The following is a 27,232-nucleotide window of genomic DNA, read 5'->3' as shown; positions in this document are numbered from 1 at the left end:
TCCTGCATTGCCAAACTTGAAGGAGGGAGGGTATTTTACTAGAGGAGGAGGCAGTTTCTTATTCCTGTGATATTTCAGCAACATCATGCACAAACCCAACCTCTGCACCTCCTCCTCTCTATGTTGGGCTGCCAGATTTAGGAAAAAACAAAAACAAACAGCACATCCAGATAAATTTGAATTTCAGATAAACAAATGTTTAGTATAAATATGCCCAATGTTGCATGGGACATATTTATACTAAAAAGAATTTGTTGTTTATCTGAAATTCAAATTTAGCCAGATGGCCCTTATTTTCTCTCTCAGATCTACCCTCAGAACCCTATAGGGAACAGCCAGCCACAGGCAGACCCTGGAATTCCTCCAAAGCCTTCACTGTATCACTGCACCTCGGTTCGGGCAGCTGACTCTGCAGCTTGGAGAAACCACTACAAATACAGTCTGGATGTCCCAGCAGCTGCACGAGAGTGACTCCTTACTCGGTGACATCTAGTTCAGACCAACGAGAGAATGTAGGAAATCAGCACGTTTACCAATGCAACAACAAGGTGGATGCATGCCGTGTCTTTATTCGAAACTGCTTTAAAAGCGTTCATTTCCCTTCAGAGCACTCCAATGAGAAGCAAATGTTACTACTATTTTCTGAGGCGGGTAATTAGAGAGACAAAGGATGGGCACAGGACGAGTGAAGGTGGTACACTCAGGGATTGGCAGAGCTGACACCAAAACTCAGACCTCCCATTCCTTATGTGCCAACTCTAAACTCACCAGTCCAGCAGTCAAGGCTCTTACCCCAAGATGTCCACCACGGCCAGCAAAGGTGCCCGTGAAATGCTATCATCTGCTTGATTCCCAGCTACATGCTCTTAAGTGCATATAATTCAGAGGAAAATATGAACATCAAAGGTACAATATAAAAAGTATGAACCATTTCCCTCTTCAAAGCCCAACCTGCAACTACAGGGAGGGTGGGGATGCTGGGGGATCTTGGGGGGGCTTCAAAGCCTCTAGCTCAATTTATAGAGGGTTTTTTGTTGTTGTTGTTTTTAGTTTGGAGCAAAGACAGTGGGAGAAGAAAGTAGAGATCCTGAGATGGACTGAGCAGCAAACACTGCCTTTACATGGCCTGTAAACCTTAGGGAGACACAGTAAGGCTGAGACCCCATCATCCCCAAATCCCAAAGATGGCTGGTCAGTGTAGGTGGGTCCTGCTTCCAAAACCCTACAACTCTAGACCTGCACCTTAGAAGAAAGCAAACCTCCGGCAACTGGTCTGGAGGTCTGATTCTGAGGAAGGACATACTCCCCTAGGTAGACCCAAGAGCACTCAGGCAAGTGCACTAATAAAAGAGCCCTGGCTGTCTCCAAGAGGCCCCTGTCTGCGTGGAAAGGCAAAATGGCGCAGTGGTTAGGAAAATGGGATTTGGCATCAGACAGACAGAAGTTTATATCCAAGCTCTACTGCTTGCTAGCTGTCCAACTACGGGCAAGGAACTAAATCAGAGCCTGTTTCTTCTGGTATAAAATGAAATAGAGTTAAGGACCTAAGTCATGGGTTTGTTTTGAAGATTAAGAGAGATAATGCCTGTAAAGCATTTAACATGGTGGCTGACACATAATAATGGCTCAATAACATTGTTTTCAAATCTGTGATAAAGCCTAAGAACCATTTCCTTGTTGGCAAAGAGCCCTGTCACCAAGTCCAATTGTCTACCATGGGAATAAGGCTTGTGGTTTTCTGAAATGTGTACGACATCCAGATTAGTTTAACTCTCTCTCACTGGGATAATCCTAGGCCTTTGAGAAAAATCTTAATAAATTCTATCTATACACAACAGAGTCAAATGCTTCCAGAGACTCAGAAGTGAATTGCTTTTCTAGTTTGGGGCTATCTCAACTTAAATGATGATTTACTTCCATCCCTCTCTCTCTCTCCTCTCCTTCTGGGACTCCCATTATGCATACATTGTATGCTTGATGCTGTCCCACAGGTCTCTGAGATTCTGCTCATTTTTCTTCATTCTTTTTCTTTCTGTTCCTCACACAGGATAATTTCATTTGACCTATCTTCAAGTTCACTGATTCTTTCTTCTACCAGCTCAAATCTGATGATGAGATTTCTAGTGAATTTTTCATTTCAGTTATTGTATTTTCAATTCCAGAATTTCTATTTGGTTCTTTTTTATTTCCATCTTTATTGATAGTCTCCATTTCATGAGACATCATTTTCTACTTTTCTTTCATTCTTCAGACATGGTTTCCTTTAGTTCTTTGAACACATTTACAATAGTTGATTTACAGTCTTTGTCTATTATGTCCACTGTCTGGGCTTCCTCAGGGACAGTTTCTATTAAGTGTGTATGGGCCATGCTTTCCTGTTTCTTTGCATGTCTCATAACTTTGTGTTGAAAACTGGACATTTTAAATACCACGTCAACTCTGGAAATGAGATTCTCCTCCCTCCCCAGGATTTGTTGTTGTTGCTGCTGTTTGTTTAGGATTCAAATTTATCTTACCAAAAGCCAAGAAAATGAAAGGAAAGAGGAATGTGGTTTTGCATTCAGGTAAAAACGGAGTCAGTGTTACCAGATGAAGGAGGATTGGTGAGGAGTGGTTCGTGTGGCAAGACTTATGTATGCATTCATTCATTCATTCATTCATTCCTTCACTCATTCAATACCTGTTGGAGTATCCACACCAGGCTGGCCAGTGCTGAGGAACTATAAAGAGGAAAAGACATGAATCCCCACTCTTGGGGAGTTCATTCTAGTTGGAAGACAGATCTGGAAACAGTTTTTTAAAAATGATGAGTGTTGAGGCCGGCCCCATGGCATAGTGGTTAAGTTCGCAAGCTCTGCTTTGGCGGCCTGGGGTGTGCAGGCTTGGATCCCGGGCACAGACCTATGCAACGCGTATCAAGCCATGCTGTGGCAGGCATCTCACATATAAAGTAGAGGAAGATGGGCATAGGTGTTAGCTTAGGGCCAATCTCTCTCAGCAGAAATAGGAGGATTGGCAATGGATGTTAACTCAGGGCCAATCTTCCTCACCAAAAAAAAACTAATCAAAAAAAACATGATAAATGTTAAGACGTACCAGAAACAGGACAATAAAAGATGAAAAGTCACCTAATACTGCCTTACAGCAGTGACACTGAGATGAGACTTGAAGGATCAGAGGGCATTTTCAGACAACCTGACATGGGAAGGAATGATTTTCTAGGTCAACTTTACAGAACATGCAAAGGCCCTGAGGCACAGCTGGCTCTTCTGGTTGACCCTAAACAATGACTTTACATACACAATTTGGATTTGGAAAGAGTAAGACCCACAGACACATCAGGCCTCTTGTCTCACAGTCCTCGTTCAAGCACTCTCCTGGGCACACTGCACCTTACCATAAGTGAAGACAAGCAGCATAAAGTTGAAGTTTTTGAAGAGCCGGACGATGGAGGATGAAGCATCAGGGGACGCCATGGCATAGCGCAGGGATTGGGCCCTGCTGGGGGGATGTTTAGGCTTCTCCTTGAATACTGAAAGGAAAGAAACAGAGAAGTGACTGACAATCCCTGTGGTCCCACCCCTGCAGAGGGGACACACGGACAAGAGCTGGCTCCCTCATCTGAGGAGGAGCTAAGGCTCCAAAAGGAAGTATTAATTCTTCAATTAACTCCTTTACAGCCTCCTCTCTTGAAGCTGCTTCTCATTGTCTGTGGATGAGTGAGTGTTCCTTTGATTACTTTTTCTTAATGGCTTCTGGATGGCTGCAATCACTGGGCCTCCCAGGCAACGTTCAAGGATCAAGGAGTCCCATAATACCCAGAAAATAACACACCACAGAGCACTGAAAACATGCAATAGTAACGTATGGATAGAAAGGAAGTGGGGGCTGAGGCTTTGGTATTAGTGAGCCCAGTTAATGGCTCAGCCCCAGAGCTCCTCCCGAGGGGGAAGGGACTGTGTTGCCCATGATTAGCACAGAGCCTGGCACACAGCAGCCAAGAAACATTCCCTGAATAAGTGAAAGGATCTTCTTCTATTGGAAAAACCTCAAGTTCATTCCTAGTTTCTCAAAGTCTGAAGCAGACATCTGCCTCACGAAGAGACAAGAGGATCCTGCAGGAGTAGCCACTCTGATATGAAGGACTGGGGACAGACAATGGAAAACCATTCATTGTATATTCTTTTTTCAATACAACCAGTACAGTCAATTTGACTGCACAGATTGCTATTCAGTTCTCTGGGGGGCAGATCACTTTAGCCAGGTGTTTGTCTAAACTGGTCCTCTAACTGGGTCCAAGCAAGCACCACGTGGCCTCCCCACACGCCATGAGAACACTCCTGAAAGGTCAATAGGCTATCTCCAGTTAGAAGAAGCTCTGGAAATGAGGTTTACTCTCTTGAAGATCAAAGGGGCCCCCACCCAGAAAACCCTCCAGCCCTGACTTCAGAGCCCGGCTTCTTCCTTCTCCGGAAATAGTCCTGGATGACTTCCCGCCACTGGGAACCTCTTGTCCATTATCTTCCCTGTCCACCTCCCCTTCAGGGGGAAAGAGCAATGCAAGAGGTTATTTATCTCTGCAACAGCAGGTGTTTGCTCAAGGACTTGGCAACCACAAACCAGAATCCAGATAAGATTTCTCAGTTCTTTACTCAATGAGCTACTATCTGTGCTTGCAAATAACATGCCAAAATGTAGGAACGTCCTATCTCCAGGATTTCAACAGCAAAGAACCAAGCCCTCATCTGCTACAAACATAAGAATTTGGAGGTGGGAACATTACAACTTGAAACTTCAAGTCTGCTGATTAAGAGGGTCCCTGGCCGGACTGTTCTTTCTTGCTCTCATCCACGGCTCCACAGCTTCTCAGCCTTCCAGGAACACCAAGTCCTCTGTCCAAGATATCCTGCCAGCTTCTGAAGCCATCAGGCGGCCCTGCCTCAGCTTGGATGCCGGGGAGGAAGGACACAGTCAGAGCAGTTGAATGAGGTACAGATTATAAAACTGACTCTGGAGGTGAGGCCAGCAGGAAGGAAGGAAACCTTTACCACGCAAGGTGGAACTTTCAGATGTTAGGAGGAAGCTGGTTAACCTTTAAAGACGGGTGACTAACTGAAAATGAAAACCTCTACTATGCTGTTTCCGAATTTATCACAGCCATGTCATATCACTCAGATGATAAAGGAAGATATAAAATCAACCAGATACCTCAATGATTAAATGTACATGCACATAAAATTAATAGTAGTTATCTGAGGTTGGTGGTTGGGATTAACTGGTACAAGGCTAAATTAATGATCATTCTTTTCTTTATTCTTTTTTGTATTTTCTAGCTTTTTTCCATAATGAGCATATATTACTCTTATAATTTAAATAAATAGCATTTAAAAAACGTGGCCCCAGGTATTCTCAGGTGAATCTATGACAGCATTAGTGTTTGTGGTTCAATTCTGCTTTGTTTTGTTCCAGAAATTTAGAGTATGGAGTTAGACAAGCTTAGGCTTGAATCCAATCTCTGCCACTTACTAGCTCTCTAATCTTGAATAATTTAGTAACTTGCCTTAAGTCTCCTTTTCCTCTTTGTTAAATGGGAGTGAAAACGGTACCTTCACTCATAGAGTTGTCAAGGATTAGGTGAGATCAGGCATGCTCAGTGGTGCCTATGATACTATAAGTGCTCACTGGGCTTTCATCAAGGAATCAGCAGTCTGCACATGAATTCTGGTGAGGTCGTATTGGGGAACTGGTTAATTACAATTAAACCTTTACTGACCTGTTTTGGTGGCAACTGCTCAGGCTAAAACATTTGAAGACCATCAGAAGCCTGGCCTCCAGTTTCTATAAGTGTCCATGGTATTCTAGGGCCGTGTCCACAAGGTCCCCACCCAAGTCAGCAGAACCTCCTTGCCTCCCAGCCTCCCATCAGTCTACTAATGACCTTACCAATGATGACAAGGATGAAAAGCAGAGTGGCTACACCTCCTATTATGTAGAACATGATGCTCATGTGGTAGGCAAGCTTCTCCTGGTCGTCAGTGTTGGGTACCAAAACAGGAGGGACCAAGAATCCAAGCCCAATTCCAAGCTATAGAAGACAGAGACAATCAATCACAGTACCAATGGCCAAGAGATCACAGCACAAATTTAAAGAGACTCCTAATAAGAAACATAATCCCCAACTTCCAGTCCTTTTTAAGACCCAAACAGGGCCCCCCCACCTTAAACCCCACCTCAAAACACCAGAGAGATCTCTCTTTTGATTGACAACTCAGCTCACACACCCCAACCACCCTCATTATCAATACCTATGGAAAAATATTATAGTTGAGGTTCTCAATGCAGACTGACTCTTCTGTAGCTGCAAACTAATGAACAATGGTTCCTATACTCCCATGTCTATGGTAAAGTAAAACATGTTGATTGTTTGTTATGCCACTTAAATTCTTGATTTCACTGAATCTGTTACCCTGGAGCTGAGAGACCAGCTGAGGGAAAAGATCTACACCCTACAACCCTAAGAACTTGCATTCAGTAAGAGATAGAAGCCTGAAGTTGTTACCACATTTACAAACATGACAGCTTAAGTTCATTGTGTAAATAATTTCGTAATTTACAAAGCATCTGTAGTATGAAGTCACACACAATTGTATAAATTTGTGCAGGACATGGGCACATGCAAACTGGCTATAAACACGCACACACACATGCACGGACACCAACAAATTAAAACATCTCATGTCTTCATGGAAGTTCAAACTCCAGTGACCTAACAGATAACCTGACTTGCATGTTTCCAAGGTCAGAAATGCCTTGCTTCAGTAGTGACTAGTTGTGATACAACCCGGAAGCCCTTCTGCCACACGTAATACCAAGACAGAAATTGGAAAATAGCCTGAGAACTCAGGCAAGTCTCAAATCCTAAGAGTGAAGGAAGATGAGTAAATCTTTTGTCTTAAGGTCCAACTTTTCCTTTATTGTATTTGAAAAGACCTGCAGGTGGAGAAGAAATCTGCTTTCATGGCACAGTGTAATGCGGGTTCTAGATACTTCTTCCATAAGCATCTTTGCCGCGAGCATTTTCGCTGCAAACATTTTTGCCACATGTCTAATTGGTCGTAAGGCGATTTTGCTATGGAAGGTAACATAACTGGTTGACAGTTTGGTTTCAACCGCTTGACACTTTGGTTTCATTTCTCCATTGACACAGTTCTCCCATTTTTATCTTATATAAACCTTAGCTCCACATTTCCCATAGAACTTTGGAACATCTATCAATGAACATGTGACAACACGCCAAGAACAAACAACAGTGTAGAAGGCTTTTCACAACGCAATTCAAAGCTCAGTTACCAATATGCATCCTAGCATTTGGAAACTGACACCTCTCAACGAAGGAAGAAATTTTAGTGAAAAAGAAGTGTGATGGATGCTGAACAAGGAGATGAATCAACAAGCAAAACAAAAAAAAATGTAATACTATGAATGAAAGACTTTGAAGACGAGTGCTTAGATACATCCCACAAAATAAAATCAATTATTTGCACAGTATTGCCGTGAATCTACACACATTTTAAATGTATTCAAATATTTTGTATTTCAAAAAAAGTCTTTCTAATTATGTCATTCATTTTTCATGTTTCATTACTGCCCTTTTTAATGTCCCTCTTTTATTTTTTGTGATTTGCATTATTACAGCAAAACTGTCTTACGGCCAATTAGTTATGCAGTGAAAATGTCTGTGGCAAAGACGTCTACAGCAAAGATGCTTATGGGGAAAAAAGCAGACACATATAATACCATGCATCAGCTGCCAATCTGCTGACCGTGTTGATTGGTTTTCCAGCCTGTCAATTATCCACACTCAGCATGGTCACTGGTGGTTCTCAGCTCTGGAATATTCACAACACAAAAGTCATCATCGACAGGCTCAGTATAGAGTTCTTCCAATGTACACCAGTATATAATCAATAAATCTAACAGATCTTTAAAGCATCTACTACATGAAAAGTATTCTGCTAGATATTTTAGGAGGTACCAAGATGTATATGGCAGGGTTCCTGCCTTCAAGGAGCTTTATAATCTAGTGGGGGCAGGGAGCATTTAAAACAAAGATACAAACAATAACACAAATGGGGATACTTGTGGGTTGCAAATATAGAATGTTATAGTTTCAGAGTTCCTTTGTCATCCTCTACTACAACCCGATTATTTGAGGGACAAACAGAGGCTACATGAGGTTAAGATCTAGAGGTGAAGTGACTTGTTCAGGTCACATGGAGTTCTAGCACAGTTGAGGTGAGAAAACAGATCTCCTGGCTTCTCAGGCCAGTGCCTCCTCCACTGGGCCTGGCCTGGTTCCTCCAGGACCAAGAGCCTTGAGAAAGGCCCAAGTGAGCATGCTTCTCCAGAAGAGAAGATACTTCATGTCCTCAGAGCTTTATCCGATCCTCAGTCACACTGATTTGTCAGAGTCAAGTCCGGCTTCTTAAAGGCTGATCTCCAAGACCTTGAGGGCAAAAACCAGCCGTAGACAGAGAGGCAAACCTCTATAGCTGGGAAGATGGGCCCACTAGGTCATAGCTGGCCTTAGCCTAAGCACTTCAGAGTTGGAGATCTAGAAGTTGAATAGAATCCCCAGGGTCCCTTTGGCAAGAATGAGGGAAGATATGGGACATCACCCAAGGCTCTGTCATTCTTTCATTCCCAAAGGACCCTGATGTAGGATAACCTAATCCCCAGGAATCTTCTGCCTCAAGAAAAAGTCCTCCCAGCCGGTTGTACACTACATGCCCAACCCCTCAGTGGCCGGACTCCATTCTCCACCTACACACTAATGCTGAGTGAGTGCCATTCCACCTCAACTCCAGCACTGAAGCCTTCTCCAGCCAGCAGGATGGAGCAGCCAGCCACAGGGGCCCACGGTAACCCTAGTCAGAGAGTGACACTGTCTCACAGTGACCTTTCTCCAGGAGGAAATTGGCCTTGGAGGTACTTGCATGCCCAGTGTGGAAAACAAAACACAGAGATTAGACTGTAAACTGCTGCCTCTTATTTTTTCAAGACATATTTTTTCCTGCTTCTTGAGAGCTGTGTTCAGTGAGAGTGTACAGCTATATTCCAGCTCCTGGTTCCTAAGTCTGTCCCTTAGTAGGTACTCAGTCCTGTTGGCCAGCTGGACCAATGGACAGGTGAACACTGGCAGAAAATCTTGTCTACACAAAGCTGGCAATATCACACAGTCCTGCCCATCAGGGTCTGTGTTCTTTCTACAAACCACATTGTAGAAACCACTGTGAAGTGGTAAGGAAAAAAATGTGTACAAGGGAGAGTTGGGTGAGGGTAGGATGGCCGAGCATTTCCTGAGCATCTACTATGCACCAAGTATCTAATATAATTTATCTTTTTGATTTAACCCAAGAAGCTTACAACAAAGACAAAACTGAGAAAAACTGACAGTCAGCACCCTGCCCAAGGTCACACAGGCAGCTAGCAGAAGAGCTGAACCCCTAAACCAGTTCTGTCTGACTCCAGAACCCGAGCTCACCTCCTGCTTCCCATGAAATGTTGACGTGATACTAGTCCACACGGAAGCCCGTGTATTCACCCACCTGAGTTCTGTCAAGCACTCAATAGGACACCACTTGGGTAAAACTCAGAGACCTGCAGCCCAAGTCAGTACAAGGTTACTTCCAATAGATGGGAGAACGCTGCTCTGGGAGGGTGGTGCGGGCACCTTTCCTGTGCTCACACAAAACAGAGACCCAGGCCATGAATGTAAACAATTAAAAATCACCGCTAACTGGTTGTGACTTGGCTTACGTCCCAGCATATGTTCTAGTTTTATCCTCCTCAACAAAATACAAAGTCACAGGGAAAATACACAATACACAGTGAAACCAAGTCAGGGTCTTAGCTCGTCAGGAATTTGTTGTTGTTAGTGCTGTCAAGTCAATTCTGACTCCTAGCGACCCTGTGGACAGCAGAGCAGAACCCTGCCCCGTCTTCTTGCACCATCCTCTCACCTTCCGGTGGTCTATCAGACAATGCTCTGCTGCTGCTACTCATAGGGTTTTCACGGCCAATATTTTGTGTGTGTATGTGAGGAAGATCAGCCCTGAGCTAACATCCGATGCCAATCCTCTTCTTTTTGCTGAGGAAGATTAGCCCTGGGCTAACATCCATGCCCATCTTCCTCTACATTATATGGGACGCTGCCACAGCACGGCTTGCCAAGCGGTGCATCAGTGCGTGCCCAGGATCCGAACCGGCAAACCCCGGGCCATGGCAGTGGAGCGCACGCACTTAACCGCTTGCACCACCGCTCACGGCCAATTTTTTCAGAAGTGGGTGGCCAGATCCTTCTTCCTAGTCTGTCTTAGTCTGGAAGCTCCACTGAAACCTGTCCACTATGGGTAACCCTGCTGGTATTTGAAATACTGATGACATAGCTTTCAGCATCCCAGCAACGTGCAGCCGCCACAGTACGACAACCTGCATGTGGGTGGTGTGGTTCCCTGACGAGGAAACGAACCCAGATCACGGTGGGGAAAGCGCCGAATCTTAAGCACTAGACCACCAGGGCTGGCCTTCAGGAACTTACTTTTTAAAAATTGCTTTTAAAGTAGAGTTAGCCTCTCTTCATTTTTACATAGCCCGTAGCAGTATTTCCCAACCTTGCTTGATGACAAAGGTCACCAGCCCAACCCCACTGTGATCCCTCAGGTCTGGGGCGGGTCCTGAGTACCTGCATTTTCATCTGCAGGCAATCCTTACCACACATCCAGGGAGTGGGGGAGATACTGGCCCCCTAACGGCTTCCATGGGGCTCTGCTCCCTGCCATTCTCCACTCTGCAGCCAGGGATATCTGGAAAATGTGATCGGAGTATGTCCTATGTGCTTAAATCTCTGCAGTGACCTCCCTTTGCTTTCAAATTAGGGGTAAAAATCCTAGACACACCCACAAAGTTCTGCACATGGGGTCACCTGCCCCTGGTCAACTATTTGCTCCCTGAAACCCTGCCACACTGGCCTCCTTTCTATCTTTCAAATGTCCAAAGTGTCCTCGTGCCAGAAGACCACAGGGACTCTGCACCAGCTCCTCTGCCCAGACTCGAATGCCCTCCCTGCTCCATGTCACCCCATAAATGCAGACAACCTTCAGGCCTGAGCTCAAGGCCCACTTCCTCAGGGAAGCTTTCTCCAGTCCCTCATCTGAGGTCAGGACCCTCACATAGATAGTTTTGTACTTGTATGATTATTCAATTAACATCCCACTCAGACTATAAGCTCCATGAGGGCAGGGCTCATTTTACCTCTGGAGCCTAGCACAGAATAACACGAATCAGTAAAATGTATGGCGCTTTTCACAGAGTATCTCAATCCTCACAGCAACCCCAGAAAGAGAGTCCAGTCATGTCCCGATTTCACAGATGGTAAAACTGAAAGGTGAAGCGACCTCCCCAAGGTGACAAACTACAGGTGGCAGAGCGGGAGTCTGAACACACAGCGGTTCTGCATCCAACGCCTATGAGCCCAGTCACTACAGTTCACTTCACCCCAAAGGAAGGCGTTGAACAAAAACGTGGTGAATGAAAGGATGGAGGCAGCCTGGGACACTCAATTTTCATTTTCTATGTTATTTCTGCTCTTTCCACAAACTCCAGGGTGATATCTAAACACTGATGCCATCTAGGGGTCACGGGCACTGCCAGAGCAAATGTCACAATTAAAAACACACCTGTGCAGCCTGAGGGCTGGGGGTGACAGGGAGAAGCCATGCTTTGTGTAATGCATCACTTATCATTCTGGCTCATGCATTTGGCAGAGCAAGAATAAAACCAGGAAACCATCGGGCTGCCTCTGGGATAAGACGCCCACCCCTAACACATCACACAACACGTGTTATATCGGCTCTGAGACCCACAGAACCACTGTTCTCTAGGATTTCAGGGCCCCCAGGAGCTGGCTCCCTGACACTGAGAGTTAAATATTGTCCCCTTATTGGGTGGCAGCTTTCTCTACAGCAGAGCCCCTGGGCTTGAAGGCTGAGTCCAAACTTGGTCTCCTTGTGACCTCACTGGGGGCTCACCTTGCTCCTGAGGAGCTCACACGCATGTTCTTCACTTTAAAATGAACCCCTCAGCTTTCCTTCTTTCCAATTCAATGTTCCTTAGAGACATCATCACCCGAATACAGGGGTTAAGGGCTCAGGCTCTGGGGTCAGAGAGACCTGAGTTCAAATCTCAGCTCTACCAGTTACTAGCTGTCTGAACTTGGCAAGTTAATTTATCTCTTTGTGCCTGTTTCCAACTCCACCAAAAGAAGATAATGTCACCATGTTACAGTATCTAGCTCACGGGGTTGTTCTGAGGACTAAATGAGCTCATGGGAATGGACCATTCAGCAGAATGCTCTACACCTCCGAGGCTCTCACTCCCCATCTGCAAGCCTGGCTCTGCACCCTGCACACTCGCACACAGCGATGGCGACCGGCAGGAGAGGAGGGGCTACTGGGACTCACCAGACAGGCTTGGTTTATGTATGGCAGTCATGCAACCACCCGCACCCGGTTCTCCTCCTCCTCCTTCCCCAGCTGCTTCTCCTTCCCTCTGCTCTTCCTCAGTTCTCTCAGTCACCCTTGACTCTGCCCTCTCACGTCCACTCTGTCCCAGACCCTCCCAAGCCCTCCTTAGAAGCCCACTTTGAATCCGCCCCCTCGCCTTCAGGCGACCATGATCTCTCTCCACCAGCCCGCACAACGTATTCAGGTGCACGTTCCTCAGAGCTGCACTGCCCACAAAGTCCCCGCTCAAGGACCTTGGAGGAGTCAGTCCTCTCAGAGGGAGGACGGAAGTCCAAACCCCTCAGCCTGCTGTTCCCGGCTTTCTTCACCTACTTTCAAACTACCTTTCCAGTGCACCTCCACCTACTTCCGTCCATGTCGCTGGTACTCCAGCCAGACCGGACGATTCACGATGCCAACCTTTTCATCGTCTAGTCTCCACCTTGATCCAAGCAGTTTCCTTGCCTGGAAAGGTCTCCCACTATAATCTTGCTGAGCCCATCTCAACGTGAGTTCCTTCACTGAGTCTTCCTTGGTTATTGTAGCTAGGCGTCATCTCCTCGCCACAAACTCCTCTAGTCCTTTGGTTTTCAGCCATTTTTCTGACACTAGTCTGGTGCCTGGTAAACAGAACAGGGCCTACTCAATAAATGGCTGAAGAATGAATCGCTGCAGTCAACTGGCACGTCAAGAAAATGTCACTTCCCTTCCAGATTAGCTGTAAGCCCAGACCCGGGAAAGACGTGGTCGGAAATTTAAATCTAGACCAGGTTCCCAGGGAAAGTTTGCTATTTAAAAAACATGATGGAGGGTCCTTTAAACCCCACTTAAAAACTTAACACTTTAAGCCCATCAACGCTTATGAGCAATCTTAAAGCACCCAGCATGAGGCCACCCCCCACAAGGGTGTTTTTATATGATGGATGACTAGGTACATGAGTGAATATACACATCTCTGTGTACACTAGCAATAGTCTTACAGTCTAAATATTAATGGGAAGCTAAGTTTCACAGAGCACCCAGCTGAGGAAAACTTAAGCTACACAGATAAATGTAAGAAAATGTTACTATATTGAGGGCCTTTTAAGTCCATACAGAATTTATGAGCACTAAAATACGCTAGTAATGTGGTATGCCTAATTTCCATTCCACACAAAAGCATGCCCAGACACTCCTGGGGCTGTGTGGCTTGACACTGGTGCCTCAGGTGTGAACAGTATGGCCACCAGCAGGGAGGACACCACTAAAGCTTCATCTCCCAGGACGATGTCCATGTGAGGAATTATGTGCAAACACTCGGAAGTGTCTTCAACACTCATTGCCCGACCCCGGTGTGCACTGGTGTGGACATGTCAACACCACCAAGATGGTGCTAGTGAGGCACGTCTGCACACTCCAATACACAATTCTGGTCCTATAAATACCTCCCTCTCTCCTTGGTGAGGCACTTAGACGTTGTTTACACCTGCAAGTGAATGACTAATCTCGGCAGAATAATGCACAAACAGGGGCCCCACGGTCCAAAACGTAAGGGACTAGGTTAGAATGAAGGCACTCTGCAGGAAAGCCACCTTTGGACCAGTGGAGAAGGCTCCAAGGGGGGCCCTGGGACTCAGTCTATGGATGCTCCAGAAAGCAGCAAGGACATCGAGGTGGCGGCTAGGGCACTGTCACAATGAGGCTGAACAGTTTAACCAAGAGGTCAAGCCCTCAGCCATCTAGGAAAGCCAGGCAGCTCCCAGGAAAATGCCATGGTAAGCAATAACGTGCATGCAAAACCTGCTCATATGACTGTATTTTGAAATCCCCAAATCCAAGCCCTTGGCTTCTTTTGAAAAGGCCAACTCAGGATTAAGGAGGTAGCAGACCTTCAGGAACAAAAAACAATCCTGTTGATTTGGGGATCACTCATGAAAGAGGTTTATGGATTTAAAAGGCTAAGCTTAGGTCTCTAAGAACTTAGGAAGCATGGTCACTGCTGGTCAACTCTAGACTTCCTTAGAGCTCCCTCCCCACTCACAGGGTTTGTTCTCAAATCCGTGAGTATGCTGTGGCTTATACTAGCTCCACACTCTTGGATTTCCTCAACCTTTGGGGGAAAAGAGGTTAGGGAATGTAGGAAGCAGCAGCTACCGAAATTAGGGTAGCCTGCAATCATGATTCCTAGGGGAGAGAAGAGTAGTAATAACAGCTGATTCGTTGTGTTCACCATGCCGCAGGCACCAGCCTAAGCACTATACATAAATATACACGCACACTTTTAATCGCCATTATAATTTGAGGAAAGTGGCATTTAAGTAGCTTGCCCAAGGTCCTACAATAGCGAGTGTTAAGGCTGGACTTCAAGCTCGGGCCATCTGTACTAGAGTCTGCACTCTTAACCATCAGGCTGAACGCTCAGGTCACGGCTACTATCCAAACTAGAAAGAAGGACACTAACACATAATGAACACCTACTATATGTTAGGCAGCGTGCAAAATGATTTTTCTCATGTTATTTCACTTAATCCCTCACAACAACCCCCTAAGTCGGCATCACGATCTCTGGTTTGGGTTTCACAGATGAGAAAACATCAGTACTTTGCCCAAGGTCACCCAGCTTCCAAAGGCAGAACTGAGATTCAAACCCATGGCTACCTGACTCCAAATCCTTTGACGAACAGGGTGAAAGCCACAGAAGCGACCGCCCTCAAAGACCTGACGCTTCCTCCAGCCTCATACGCTCGACTCTGTAATTCAAGCACCTCCCGGTCCGTCTGGCTCTTGGAGGGAGCAATGTGAGAGGTGTCTCCAGCCACAGTCTGTTTTGTTTACCACGTGGTTACACCCTACGGGATTTCTTGTTCTTATGTAATGCTGAGTTTCAGGTTTTTTCCATGTAGAGCGTTGTCTCCCCAACTAGACTGTTAGCACCTTGAGGATGGGGACATTGACTAACACTTCCTGTGTGACCCCTCCCCACACCGCACCCAGCACAATGCCAAGAACAGAGATGGCGCTCGGGAAGTATCTCCTGAATTAAGAAAGGACTTTGAGAATTGTGCAGCTCAAACCTAACTCTAGTATTTCCAGTCTCTTCTATAGCAAACAAGTTGGGTACAGTAGCAGTTTGCTGTCTTCCAAGAGTTTACCACCAAAAGGAAGCAGGTGCAAGGTGGAATGACACAGAGAAGACTTCAAATTTGAGGATCCCCAAGATCAGACATGGAGGCCATTGGAATGTAGGCTGATCAGCTTCCCACTCTCAAATCTGCACTCAATATTGATTGAACACCTACTGATACTAAGCACCATACTAAAAGGAGGGGGAGGAGACAACAGGTGTAAGACAAAGAGCTCACATCACCAGGCTTATAAACTCTCCAATATACTTTGATCTTGACCTACAGCCTTGGTGCTGGGTTTCCTCCTCATCTTTGTGGATGCAAGGTAGCTGAAGAGCAGGGGAACCCTAGGCTGTAAATAGAGAAGATGCTAAATTTAGGGGAGGGGTCTGAGTTCTACAGGGAAATTTTTTTGACTAAAAAAAAAAAAAGGATGCTGACAAAAGACTTTATTTTTTCAGCTGAGCCTCATACTTCTGCCGGCTTTCAGTCATCAACTCAGGAGGCTCCTGGTACACACACTCCTCCTTTTAAGGGTTGGTGTTCCTCTTGAAGTTTCCCCGTGGTGACATCTGCAAAGGGTCAGTCTAGGTCTACATGAGAGCAGACGTGAAGCCTCCTCTGCCTCCCCGTTCACCGAGAGCCCGCGTCACTGCCGGCTACACCACTCAAAGGTCCCTCTGTCTGACAGTGCTGACGGCCCAAGACCACAGGCTCATAGAACTTCCCCAATGACTCAGCTGGGAAAGAGAAAAAGCGAGGGGGAATCTCTTGAACCACCAGGCCAGCCAAGGTGGCAGAATGCAGAGCTCCCTTTCTCCAAGGTTTTCACATTTGAAGTAGGCAAGTGTAAAGCTCCACTTGAATGCTTTGGAATTTCCCACCAATTCTGTCCCAGACGCCGGCACGCAGCAGCCAACAGATGGACTTTACCGTCCTGTGTGCTGTTGCTCTGCTCAACTGCACCACTCCCTGCCTTTTGACAGATGGTGTACAACAGCCCAAAGCGGAATTGTCTCCTTTGTCTGCAGTGTCACACGCTGTCATTCCTAAAAGTTCTTCACGTGACAATAAATGTTTCTAATCCTCCCAAGTTTTCTTTTCAGTCTGATTGGGCTCTCTTGGTGACACCCCTCCCATTCCCATTTTCACAGTTGAAACTCAGACCCAGAGGTTACTCATGGGCAGGTCCTGGAAGAGTTATTGCTTAAAGGGCTGCAATGAGACAGACGGAGTTCCTCGGACTTCAGGGTGTGCCTCCAGAAACAGACAGCGTGGGCCTCCTGTAGCTTTTTCCTAAGAAGCCAACTTCACAAGTTAACTAACCCCACCTCGTGATCCCAGAGAGAAATCTGGAAAGAAAAGAAATCTAAACCTTGCACCGGAAAACTATGAGTTACCCATATCCAACACCACCCCAAGAAAGCAGCAGCATCAGATCTGGCCCTGCAATTTAGGGAGTTACTCAGGGACCTACATACACAAGAATATCTCCCAATATCCTGCTCTGAAGTCAGCTCCCCTCCTCCTTGGCCTGACATTTCCACCATTAGTCACTCCATAAGTGACTGCCTTACAGTCTGATCTCTTCCCTGAAATGTGAACTCAGGGACCTTTTCTTTCCCATTCACTGCTGCATCCTCAGAGCTCAGAATGTTGCTTGGACAGCGGAGATACTCAATAATTATCTGTTCAATAAATAAATGAAGGCAGTGTGCATTGTCTCAAAAAAACCATAGCTCCCAAGAACTGACTATAAAGGTCAGAGCACTGAGCCCTTTAAATGGAGGGTGTGGCCACTAATCCAACGTTGTCCTTCATGGGACAGACAGCCAAGGGAATGCGAGCCCTCATTCACTGGCTCTCGTCTGTCACATTACCTGCTGTCAACGGGGGAGACACAGGGAGGCTGGCTGGAGGATGCAATCCAGGACAAGTAGAATTCAACGCGAGACAAAGACTGGATGGCCCAGGGCCTGTGTGGGTTATCTGCAAGGGACAGAGATCTAGCCCAGGGCGGGGACACCCTAGGAAAGGTCATGGATTTCTGTGGAGTAGCATGAGAATACAGGGCTAGCCATTGCTGGGGCAGATAATGGGGTACCCTCTTCCCTAAGGAGAGTCAGAAGAACTCTAGAGAGAGAAAATGCAACATCTTCACAAGGACTGTCTGACCCCACCAGTCCCCATTCGTTACCATTGAGCACGGCCACTTGCTAACTGTAAGGGGCCTGGGAGAAGATGTGGTAATGCCAGGACCTCCAGGCCCTTAGGTGACAACTTGTCACGCCCGGGCCCTGTCTCCTGGTGGCGGGGATTAAATCTGTTCTGTGCTGTACCACCACCGCCACTTTCCTACATTGAAGAGAGGAGCCATTGTAGGCACATTCTTCCCCCACTACACCCCCATCCTACTGAGGCCATGGCTGACATGTTATTAAACAGCAATCACAGAAAATGCTCTGGAACCTTCCTTCTGAAATGAGAGGATAACACCCCAAAGATAAAGTGTAAAACCAGAACATCAGTCATGCATCTTTCCATCCAAATGGTCTCAATCCCTACTGTGTGTCGGGCATGGTCTCTTCCAGCCTGTGTACTATGAGCAAGGTCTTGTGAGGGCTGATTTCTGTTTAGAAGGGGGGTGACGCTGGTTCCAACCTAACTTATCAGCAAACGCAGCAGATAGGTGGGTCTGCTTAAGTTCCCAATGGCTGACACATCAGGGAGGAGCATCTGTCTGCAAAAATTCCAGGGAGGGCAGCTAAGATGAAAGAAAGGAGCTGCAATCGAGAGATACCAGAAACACTGCTGCAGAACCTGAGTTTGGTGGGGAGGGGAAAGATAGATGTGGTTTCAGTATATTTACGGAGGGCTTATCTGGATTCAGGAACTTTCACACACACACTCCCTCATTTCACTTTGGGGGCGACCCTGTTAGGCAGGCTTCCTTGTTACAGATAATGAAGCTGATGCCCAAAGAGGGCAGGCGTCCTGCTGGAGGCCCCAGACAGCCACCAGCAGAGCGGAATTGTGGTTCCAAGGCTCCCAACCAGGAGTTCTCACACTTCAGTGGGCATCAGAATCCCAGGCACACAATCAAAAACACAGATTCCTGAGCCCTACCCCAGGGAGGCTAATTCCTAGGGTCTGCCCTGGTGTCCAGGAATCTGCATTTTTAACAAACAATCCAGGTGGTTCTAGTGCTGGAGTTCATGGACCACACTTAAAAACAATTAATCTCCACTGCCCCAAGGAAAGAAATCAAGAGAGAATGTCACATGTATATGACCTGGCTGGCTCCCATGACCATTTGAGAGTGGGGCTATCTCATTTCGGTCCCCACTAGCTCTGTTCTGCTCTCCAGGCCCTGTCTGTTCCTCTCTTCTAATGCATAAGGGGGGGCCAGAAAGTGGGTGGCCGTGTGGGCTGGCCCTTTGTGCGCCTTGCGTAACACTAACAACCAAAGGAAGAGAACAAGAGTTTGCCTTCACCTCCCTAAACTTCTCTCTGACCTTGAAAGGCCTCTGACGTTAGAAAATCCAGAAGGAAAGCCCGGACTTGAACAGACCCAAGTGACCATGATTCTGGAACAAGACTAGGCTGACCACCACCTATGACCCTGACTCCTGAGTCAGCCTCTGGGCGATGCCATATGATCAGCGGGTCCAGCAAACACAAACTCCTCGAGGCTGGCCTCGGCTGCCTAGAGCCCATCTTTACCTGCTAGACTCTGATTTCCAACTGATGGAAATGTAATACAGCTCAGGACACGCTACCCCAGAATACGGGACCTTGGCATCTTGAGTATTTTAAGCTGAAGGAGTTTGAGAAAATGGCAGAAGCAGATCACTCTGACCTCCTCTCCCTCCGCACCCTTCTTCCCTGAAACAGCCCTTAAAACCCTCCTGTGAGAGGTGCCCTCCCTGTACTCGAAGGAAGGGAGCATCCTCATCTCTGGAAGGGAGCATCCTCATCTCTGGAAGGGAGCATCCTCATCTCTGGAGACAAAGGGACTCCCCCAAGGAGAATCCTAACAAACTGGCCTTGTACAGTTTCCCCCAGTTACAACAACCTCATACTCCTTCACCATTCATATTCCTCCACGACTGTCCACTCCTCATCAAACCCAGCACAAAAGCACATGGGTCGACCTGTTGCTTCATTTCCTTATGAAGAAATAGTAAGGCTCCCATGTCACATCACATATTAAATAAATCTGGATGATTTTCTCCTGTCAATCTGACTTTGTCAGTCTAATTTTTAGACCCAGTCAGGGACCCTAAAAGGGTCCATGAAAACTTTTTCCTTCTCTACAGATAGCATCATTGCTCTAGACCTGCTAGAACCTGATGCTATGAACACATCCCATCATTGCTGGGAAATGTCGCTAGTCTATAAGTGTAAGATACATGTTGAAAAGAATGTAAAATAGCTTCTTAGTAATTTTATTATATTGATTACACATTGAAATAATATTTTGGATATTTTGGGTTAAAGAAAATGTAGTACTAAAAGTAATTTCACCTGTTTTTACTTTTTTTAATTTATATTATACCTTTTTTTAATGTGGCTACTACAAAATTTAGTTATGTGTATGGCCTGCATTAGTTGCTTGCATTATGTTTTTACTGGACAGCACTATTTTCGACAGCCCAGCCAGCCATGGCTTCTACAGAACTTGTTCTGTAAAGTTACTGTATTTTCTTTACCTCGAAAAGCAGACTGATTCTGTCCTACTCTGTTTCTCAGAGGTGCTGGGCTATGAGCCGCCCAAGCGTCCTTGAGGAAGTGTCGGTGCTGTAGGCTCTTCACTGGGACCGGAGCAGACTTGAAGATCTCTTCCAGCTCCCACAGCTCTCGTCCTGATCACCAAGCGATCACCAGACTCCCACACAAAGCTTGCTTCCAGCCCTTGCGCAATAACAGTGTGTCCACATCACTCAAAACTCCACACAGATCATTTTCCCTTGAAACAATGGAGCAAGTGCTGCTAAAAACTGCCAAGCTGTTACCCACTGTGCAACTGGTCCAAGTGTACCACGGGAAGGGAAAGGGAAGAGCTGGGGCTGCAGTCTAAGACTAGCCTTCCCTCCCTCACCCCAGCTCAGGCCTCACTGGTTCTCCTTCCCAGAGACTGGAGCCCACCTTCCTGTGCGCTCGGCCTAGGCTCAGAGAGGCAGAAGGGGCCCTTGAGCAGTTTACAGCACAGCGGGTGGGGAGGCAATGCTGATGCTGGCAACTCCAAAACAGAAGACAGGTGCCAGGCCCTCAAATTCTGGAGAAAACTGCTGGACGCTTTATCACCACCAACAACCCTCAAGACGCAAGGGGCAAAATTCCAACCTCAGAATCCTGCCTTTTTTTTAAAAAAAATATATGATTTACCCACGTGAAAACTCAATACTGGCTATTGACATGGGTGTTGGAGGTGGAGTTGGGTTTAGATCTCCCTTCTACCACTCAGCAGCTGTAGGACCCTGGATAAGGTAGCTCCATTTATCTGGGGCTCAGTTTCCCCATCTCTAACAATGGGGACAATTCCACCTACCTCACAGAGCTGAAACATTCAACAATGGATGAAAAGGTGCCTTGCACATAATAAGTGTTTGATAGATATGAGCTTCCTTCCCCTTCAATTTTCCCATAGCAATTAGGCAAAGCAGATACTAAAAACCTTGTGGAAACTGAAAGTAAATCCTCTATACTCTGATCTGTTTTTCATGTGTTTTTTGTTTTTTCTGAATTTTGGTGCCTGGTAGAATTTAAAACCCAGGTACAGGAACTCTGCGAAGGCAGGGATTATCTTTGCAGCCCTAGCATAGCGTCTGGCACAAGGTAGGTGCCAGGAAAATGCTTGTGGAATGAATGAGGGAATGTGGGATTTACTGCGAGCAGGGGCTGGCGCAGGTGTGGAGCACATAAGCACTAGGAGAGAGGTCAGAGTTGGCAGGGTACAGGGGTTTTGCTGATCAGTGTGACGTTTGCAGGCCACGAAGAATTATTCTGCAGAATGACATCTGAAATCTTGGTGGAGCCTTTTTTCTAAGCAGCAAAGCTCAAGGTGCTCTGTTAATATTTGTCCTCCACTCAGCCATGCTTTACTCAGAAAGGAAGGTTAGAACACACGCCGAGAAGCAAACCTGGTCATCTCTACGTGAGGAAGCATAAACAATTCCGTTTTTCGTAATGATTTTTTTTTTTAACTTACCACAGTTGGTTATGCCTGAAAGATCAAACTTAAATAGATGGCTCGTGATACAAATATATGCCATCAGAGTGTTTTCAAATGTAAAATTCTTAGCATTTTCTGACTTTGGTGGGGGTTGGGGGTGGAGAATGAATAACTATTCTTTTAAAATTTTAAAGATGTATCTGGTGTTAAGTTCCCTCACAGGTGTGTGAGGAGGGCTCAGAAAACCTATTAGTTTACACTTTATGGTTAACAAAAAGTGTTGCATTCTCTGATCTCGCCAGACCACTGAGGACTTCTCCCGGTTAGCTCTCCTGCCCTCCCCACACAGTGGGTTTGGGATTGCAGTGACCTTGTCTGAATCTTGTTCTGCTGCTCACAGGAGCTTTAACCCTCTGGAAGCCTGCAAGTCCCACCCTTCACCTCCCAGGTTTACCCTCCTATAAAGGAAAAATCCAAAAATGTCAAACCCATCAGCAGGGCTGCAAAGGGGATGTTAAAATCCACAGTCACATCACCTTAGAGGGTAGGGAGTTGGTAAATGTCACCCTCGATACCTACTTTTCAATTGCCCTGAACAAAAGATCCATCTTGTTTCATCCCCAGACCTCAACTCAATTCAATCTTCAGAACATTCAAACCTGCAGTGCAAGAAAACTGAGGAAAGGACTTTATGGCGCCTGTTTGTGTGCTAGAGAAGCCGTCTCTGTGCTTTCACTGATTGCTTCCATGATCACCCCAGTGGCAGGACTTACTGGCATAGGGAAATCTAGCTCAGCTTACCTCCCTGGTGCTGTGGATGAACAGAACAGAAATATGCCTTGAGAGAAGATTTGGAAATTTCTGATCCAAATGAGAAATTTCTAGATGAAAGGTTAAATTTTCTAAATGCAACGAACAGGTAAGAGAAAATAGGCCTATAAGAACTAAGGGTCACTGGTCATTCCTTAAACGCGTAGCCACGACTGCACGTCCTTGGGAAGAAGTGAGACTGGAGGCAGCGGTCCAGATAAAGGAGTCCCCAACTATTCGCTTCAAAGAATTGGAAAAGGCAATTAGATTCATAATACACCCAACTTTCTGGATCATAACCACATCGAGATGCCAAGAATTTGAGATTCTCCTTCTATAAAGAAGGAAAGACAAAGGATTAAGATACGAGATTTCCAGGAGTTTCCAAGATTTCTAGGCCTTGGAAATTCAGAGCAAGATTTCTACTCCATCATGCTGGACTTGGGTCTAAACGCCAGGGAAGGAGTTTGGCAAGAAGCATTGTTCCCACTGTCCTGGCTTCAGCTGTGTATGAACGAAGGTAAGAACAGTGCCAACCACGGCCAGGACACTGCTCTGCGATTCTGTGTAGTACAGGAGATACTGCACTCTAGGAAAGCTGGTTGGTCAGGCTAAAAACACCTCCCAATTTCTGATGACACCACAATAGTCTGACACCCAAGGGCTGCTTCCTGGGGAAGAACAGCTTTCCTAAAGTCACAGGTCTAAGCTGGTGGACTGACAAGCTCAGTAATGAGACCACGAAAACAGCATACGTTCCAGAAGCATGCTTTCTGCTGGGGGAGGAGAAAATGTGAAAGAAGAGGTACCCTCCTTTTGTTTCCCGGCACCTCTCATACACAGTCACCCAGTCACCATCACTCACACCGTCAGTCACACCCAGCCACAGTCACCCAGAGTCACAAACACTGTTGAAAGTCTGACTCAAGTCAGAAAATTGCAGGGTCCCCCACAGTTAGGTACAATCTACCCCACTCAGTCTCACAGTGACATGACGCTCATTCCTCTGAACATCCACAACTCCTCTACTCACCTGATTGCCAAAGACAGCTATGCAGCAGGCTGTTGAAACCTCATTAGCCCCAAACCAGACGGAAGCGATGCGCGAGGGCATGCCCAGGATGAAGACCTGGGCTACAGAACAGATGACCTGGCCCAGCACGGTCACTGGGAAGAGATGTGGCTTCAGGCTGCCCAACTTCACCCAGGCCCCCAGGCAGTTGAGAGCAGAGCCGAGGAGGGCGATGGTGCGCAGGCCGAATTTCTCCAGCAGCCAGGCCACAGGCAGGACGAGAGGGATGTAGGTTAGCATGTAGCACATGGACAGCCAGTCGATGGCGAAGGCGCTAACCCCGTAGAAGTTCATGAAGATGTTATTGATGGAGCCGTACTGGATCCACTGGAAAGCGTTGCACATGGAGTTGCAGCTAAACACCAGGATCACCGCCCACCGGCGCCAGCTCACCTTGATCACGCTAAGGTCCTCGCGGCCTGAGCTACTGGGGCGGGCCAAGCCACCGGGGTGGGCCGAACTGCTGGGGTCCGCAGAGACGCTGGGGTGCATCGAGACGCTGGGTTGGACCGAGACACTGGGGTCCGCAGAGACGCTGGGGTCCGCCCGGACTGCGGACTCCTGCGCAGGGGTGCCATCGCACTCCTGTTGGTTGGGATCTTCATTCACCATGACCACAGGTGCTGGGGACTCCGGCGGTCTTAAGGGACAGTGGCCTCAGCTGGTCCCCTAGAGCTTACGAGGCATTGGCCCCGGACAGCCCCAGAATAAACGGAGACCCGAGCCTGCGTAAAAGCCGCGCGTGGGGCTCCCTGCGCTCACCCCCGAGATCCTACACCCACTTTTCCTTGGCGTCCTCTGTCGCCGACCGCTGTCCCCCAAGCCACCGCAGACTCCTCAGCCCGGTCCCGGCCGCCGGCGCCTTGAGTCCTCCCAGGGCGTTCTCGCCTCGTTCAGCCTCTCCGCCCTGGAAAAACTTCGCTCCTTGCGCAGCCACTTGACCCGATTCCGTTAGCTCCCGGGCCGGCTAGGGGCCTCGCCCCCTCGGGCGCACGTGACCGCCCCGCCCCCGTCCAGCCCGGCGTCCCCACCCCCCTACCCCCCTCCACTCCCTCCCGCCTTCTTGAGCCGGGCTGGCCCGACAGCATCGTTGTTCCGCCACAACTTGCGGGCGCATTCCTGTTACACGCCCCGGGCGCCATGGAAACCGCCGGTTAACCCCCACCCCCTGCACTGCCCCTCAAATCATTTGCCCCCTCCCAGGGGACCCCACAAGAAAAGCCCCTCCGTCCTTCCGAGGTAATCCTCCAAGCAGAGCCTCCCCGGTGCCGGTCCGCATCCCCTGCGCGCGGGCACCGATGCCCGGAGCCGCCCAAGTGCTCTGGGGAATCCGAGAGGGATTCTCCACTTTTTCCCACTTGGCTAGGCTCCCTGATTCTTGCTGAACTTTCGGTATAAAGAGAGATTTGTAGGTTTCCCGGTCTGGTTGCGCTCCTGGGGTAAAGGGGAGTTGCGCAAAACTCGCTTTGCTCTTTGCTTTCCCTGCGGACGTGGTCTGTCTCGGGGAACTCAAGCTTGAACCTGGTAGGTAGGCTGTTCTTTCCTGATGGGTGCCCCACGGGAGAGGGGAGTTCGGAGACGTTTAAGAACTAGCGGTGGGTTTGTGGGGAAATGCCCAGCACAGTGCTGCCTCTGGGCGTGGTCTTTGCAGCCGCGTACCCTAGGCTGCCCCCTGCTGGTCCCAGCCCATGCCAGAGGGAAAGCCCTCAACTCAGCTCTTCCAGAAAGTCAGGCCTGCAGGACAGAAGTGCCTGTTCGCACTGATCCATTCAGCCCTGGGGAGGGAAAAGAGCCCAGATTCTCCCTGGGTTCAGACACCGGCTTAGCTCATCGTAGGTGAGTAGTGAAAATTAAGGTATTCCACCTCTGTGTGCCTCAGTTTCTTCATCTGTCAAATAAGGATGATGAAATAATAGTACCCACCTCATAGTGTTGTTTTGAGGCTTGAACGGTTAAGATATGAAAGCACTTTGAAAATTCCTGGCAGGTAGTAAGCATTCCATGAGTGTTGACTGTCCTAACAATTGAAAAGCTAACGGTTGTTATATTGTGCTAAACATGTTCACTGCATTATCTCATTTAAGCATCACAAGAATTCTGTGATGAAGTTACCAATGCTTGCGTGTATTTTACAGAAAAGAAAACAGCTCATAGAAGTGCAGTAACTGGGCCGGCCCTGTGGCTTGGTGGTTAAGTGCGCGCGCTGCAATGCTGGTGGCCCGGGTTCGGATCCCGGGTGCGCATCGAGGCACCACTTCTCCGTCCATCCTGAGGCCGAGTCCCACATACAGCAACTAGAAGGATGTGCAGCTATGACATACAACTATCTACTGGGGCTTTGGGGGGAAAAAATAAAAATAAATAAAATCTTTAACAACAACAAAAAAAAAGTGAAGTAACTTCTTAAGGTCCCATCTGGCCTGACCAGCAAGTCTGTATTCATTGAAGCTACAGCCCAGCTACTCGAGCATAGTCTGGGGACAGCAGTGTGGGCATCCTCTGGCGGCTTGTTACAAGGGTAGAAGCCCAGACCCACCCCAGACCGACTGAATTAGAGGCTGCCTTTTAGAAGATCTCCAGGTGATTTGTTTGTTTGCACATTAAAGTTTGAGAGCCACTGGGTGCCACTGCTTTCCTTTGGTTTTCTGTTTTCATCTTCAGACCAAAAGTGAAGAATTTAAAACTCTGTGGGAGTGGCTCCAACTTGGGCTGCACATTACAATCACATGGTGAACTCCTAACATTCTCAGTGCCTCGGCCACACCCCAAATCACGGTCTCTGAGAGTGGACCTGGCATCTGCGTGTTTAAAGCTCCCCAGGAGACCTCACCATGCAGCCAAGTCTGAGCACCCCTGGTGGAGTTAGAACCACAGGTTCCCAGGAGAGGCAACACTGCTTGGAGGCACCCACTTTTTGGTAGAAATTATGGGGTCTTGGATTAGAATGGGATCTTTGAAGAGGGAACTCATAGCAGTCTAAGAATTTCTACACTAATTTAACATCCCCTCCAAATTCCAATGGTGATTCCCATCATTCTCCAGGGAGCACAGAACCTACCTTCTCTTGGAAGGCCTTCTGAGACCTCTCACTGTTGATCTCCCTAGGTCATCAGGGTCCTCTCCAAAAATTCTTCAGAATATGTTCTTAACTTCATTTTACAGATGTGGAAACTGAGGCCCAGAGAGTCAGAGTGTGTTATCAGAGTCCCACAGCTAATTAGAATGAGAACAAAACAGTAAGACAGGTTTCTTTTTTGTGTGTGTGAGGAAGATCAGCCCTGAGCTAACATCCATGCCTATCTTCCTGTTTTTGCTGAGGAAGTCTAGCCCTGGGCTAACATCTGTGCCCATCTTCCTCCACTTTATATGGGACGCCACCACAGCATGGCCTGACAAGCGGTGTGTCTGTGCGCGCCCGGGATCTGAACCCGGGCCACCAGCAGCGGAGCTCACACACTTAACAGCTATGCCACGGGGCCGGCCCTAAGACAGGTTTCTCAGTTCCCTT

General features: G+C 47.4%; 1 protein-coding gene and 1 long non-coding RNA gene across 6 annotated transcripts in view; one reads left to right on the top strand and one right to left on the bottom strand.

Annotated features, from left to right (window-relative positions):
* Window positions 1-24,698, bottom strand: part of LOC101389270 (choline/ethanolamine transporter FLVCR2-like) — a 42,025-nt gene extending 17,327 nt beyond the window's left edge. For all 3 annotated transcript variants that reach the window (XM_004426377.3, XM_087448154.1, XM_087448155.1), the window contains exons 1-3: window positions 23,686-24,698; window positions 5,944-6,085; window positions 3,398-3,532 (exon numbers count right to left, since the gene is read on the bottom strand). In XM_004426377.3, coding sequence (XP_004426434.2) covers window positions 3,398-3,532; window positions 5,944-6,085; window positions 23,686-24,336 — 928 coding nt within the window. In that variant the 5' untranslated portion in view covers window positions 24,337-24,698. The remainder of the gene's footprint in view (window positions 1-3,397; window positions 3,533-5,943; window positions 6,086-23,685) is intronic.
* LOC106801216 (uncharacterized) overlaps window positions 1-26,315 on the top strand; it is a 79,106-nt gene extending 52,791 nt beyond the window's left edge. Inside the window, exon 4 of one of the 3 annotated variants that reach the window (XR_015556143.1) lies at window positions 25,860-26,315. This is a non-coding gene — a long non-coding RNA (uncharacterized LOC106801216). Of the gene's footprint in view, window positions 1-7,238; window positions 7,258-20,419; window positions 21,374-25,859 lie in introns of those variants that run through there. The other 2 variants (XR_015556144.1, XR_015556146.1) reach the window with 2 other exon arrangements.
* Window positions 26,316-27,232: the final 917 nt, after the last annotated feature.

The sequence above is a fragment of the Ceratotherium simum genome, chromosome 24 (genome assembly GCF_057802395.1).
Source record: "Ceratotherium simum simum isolate JZ-2026a chromosome 24, ASM5780239v1, whole genome shotgun sequence".
NCBI lineage: Eukaryota > Metazoa > Chordata > Mammalia > Perissodactyla > Rhinocerotidae > Ceratotherium > Ceratotherium simum.
This window is presented reverse-complemented; position numbering and strand designations above follow the sequence as displayed.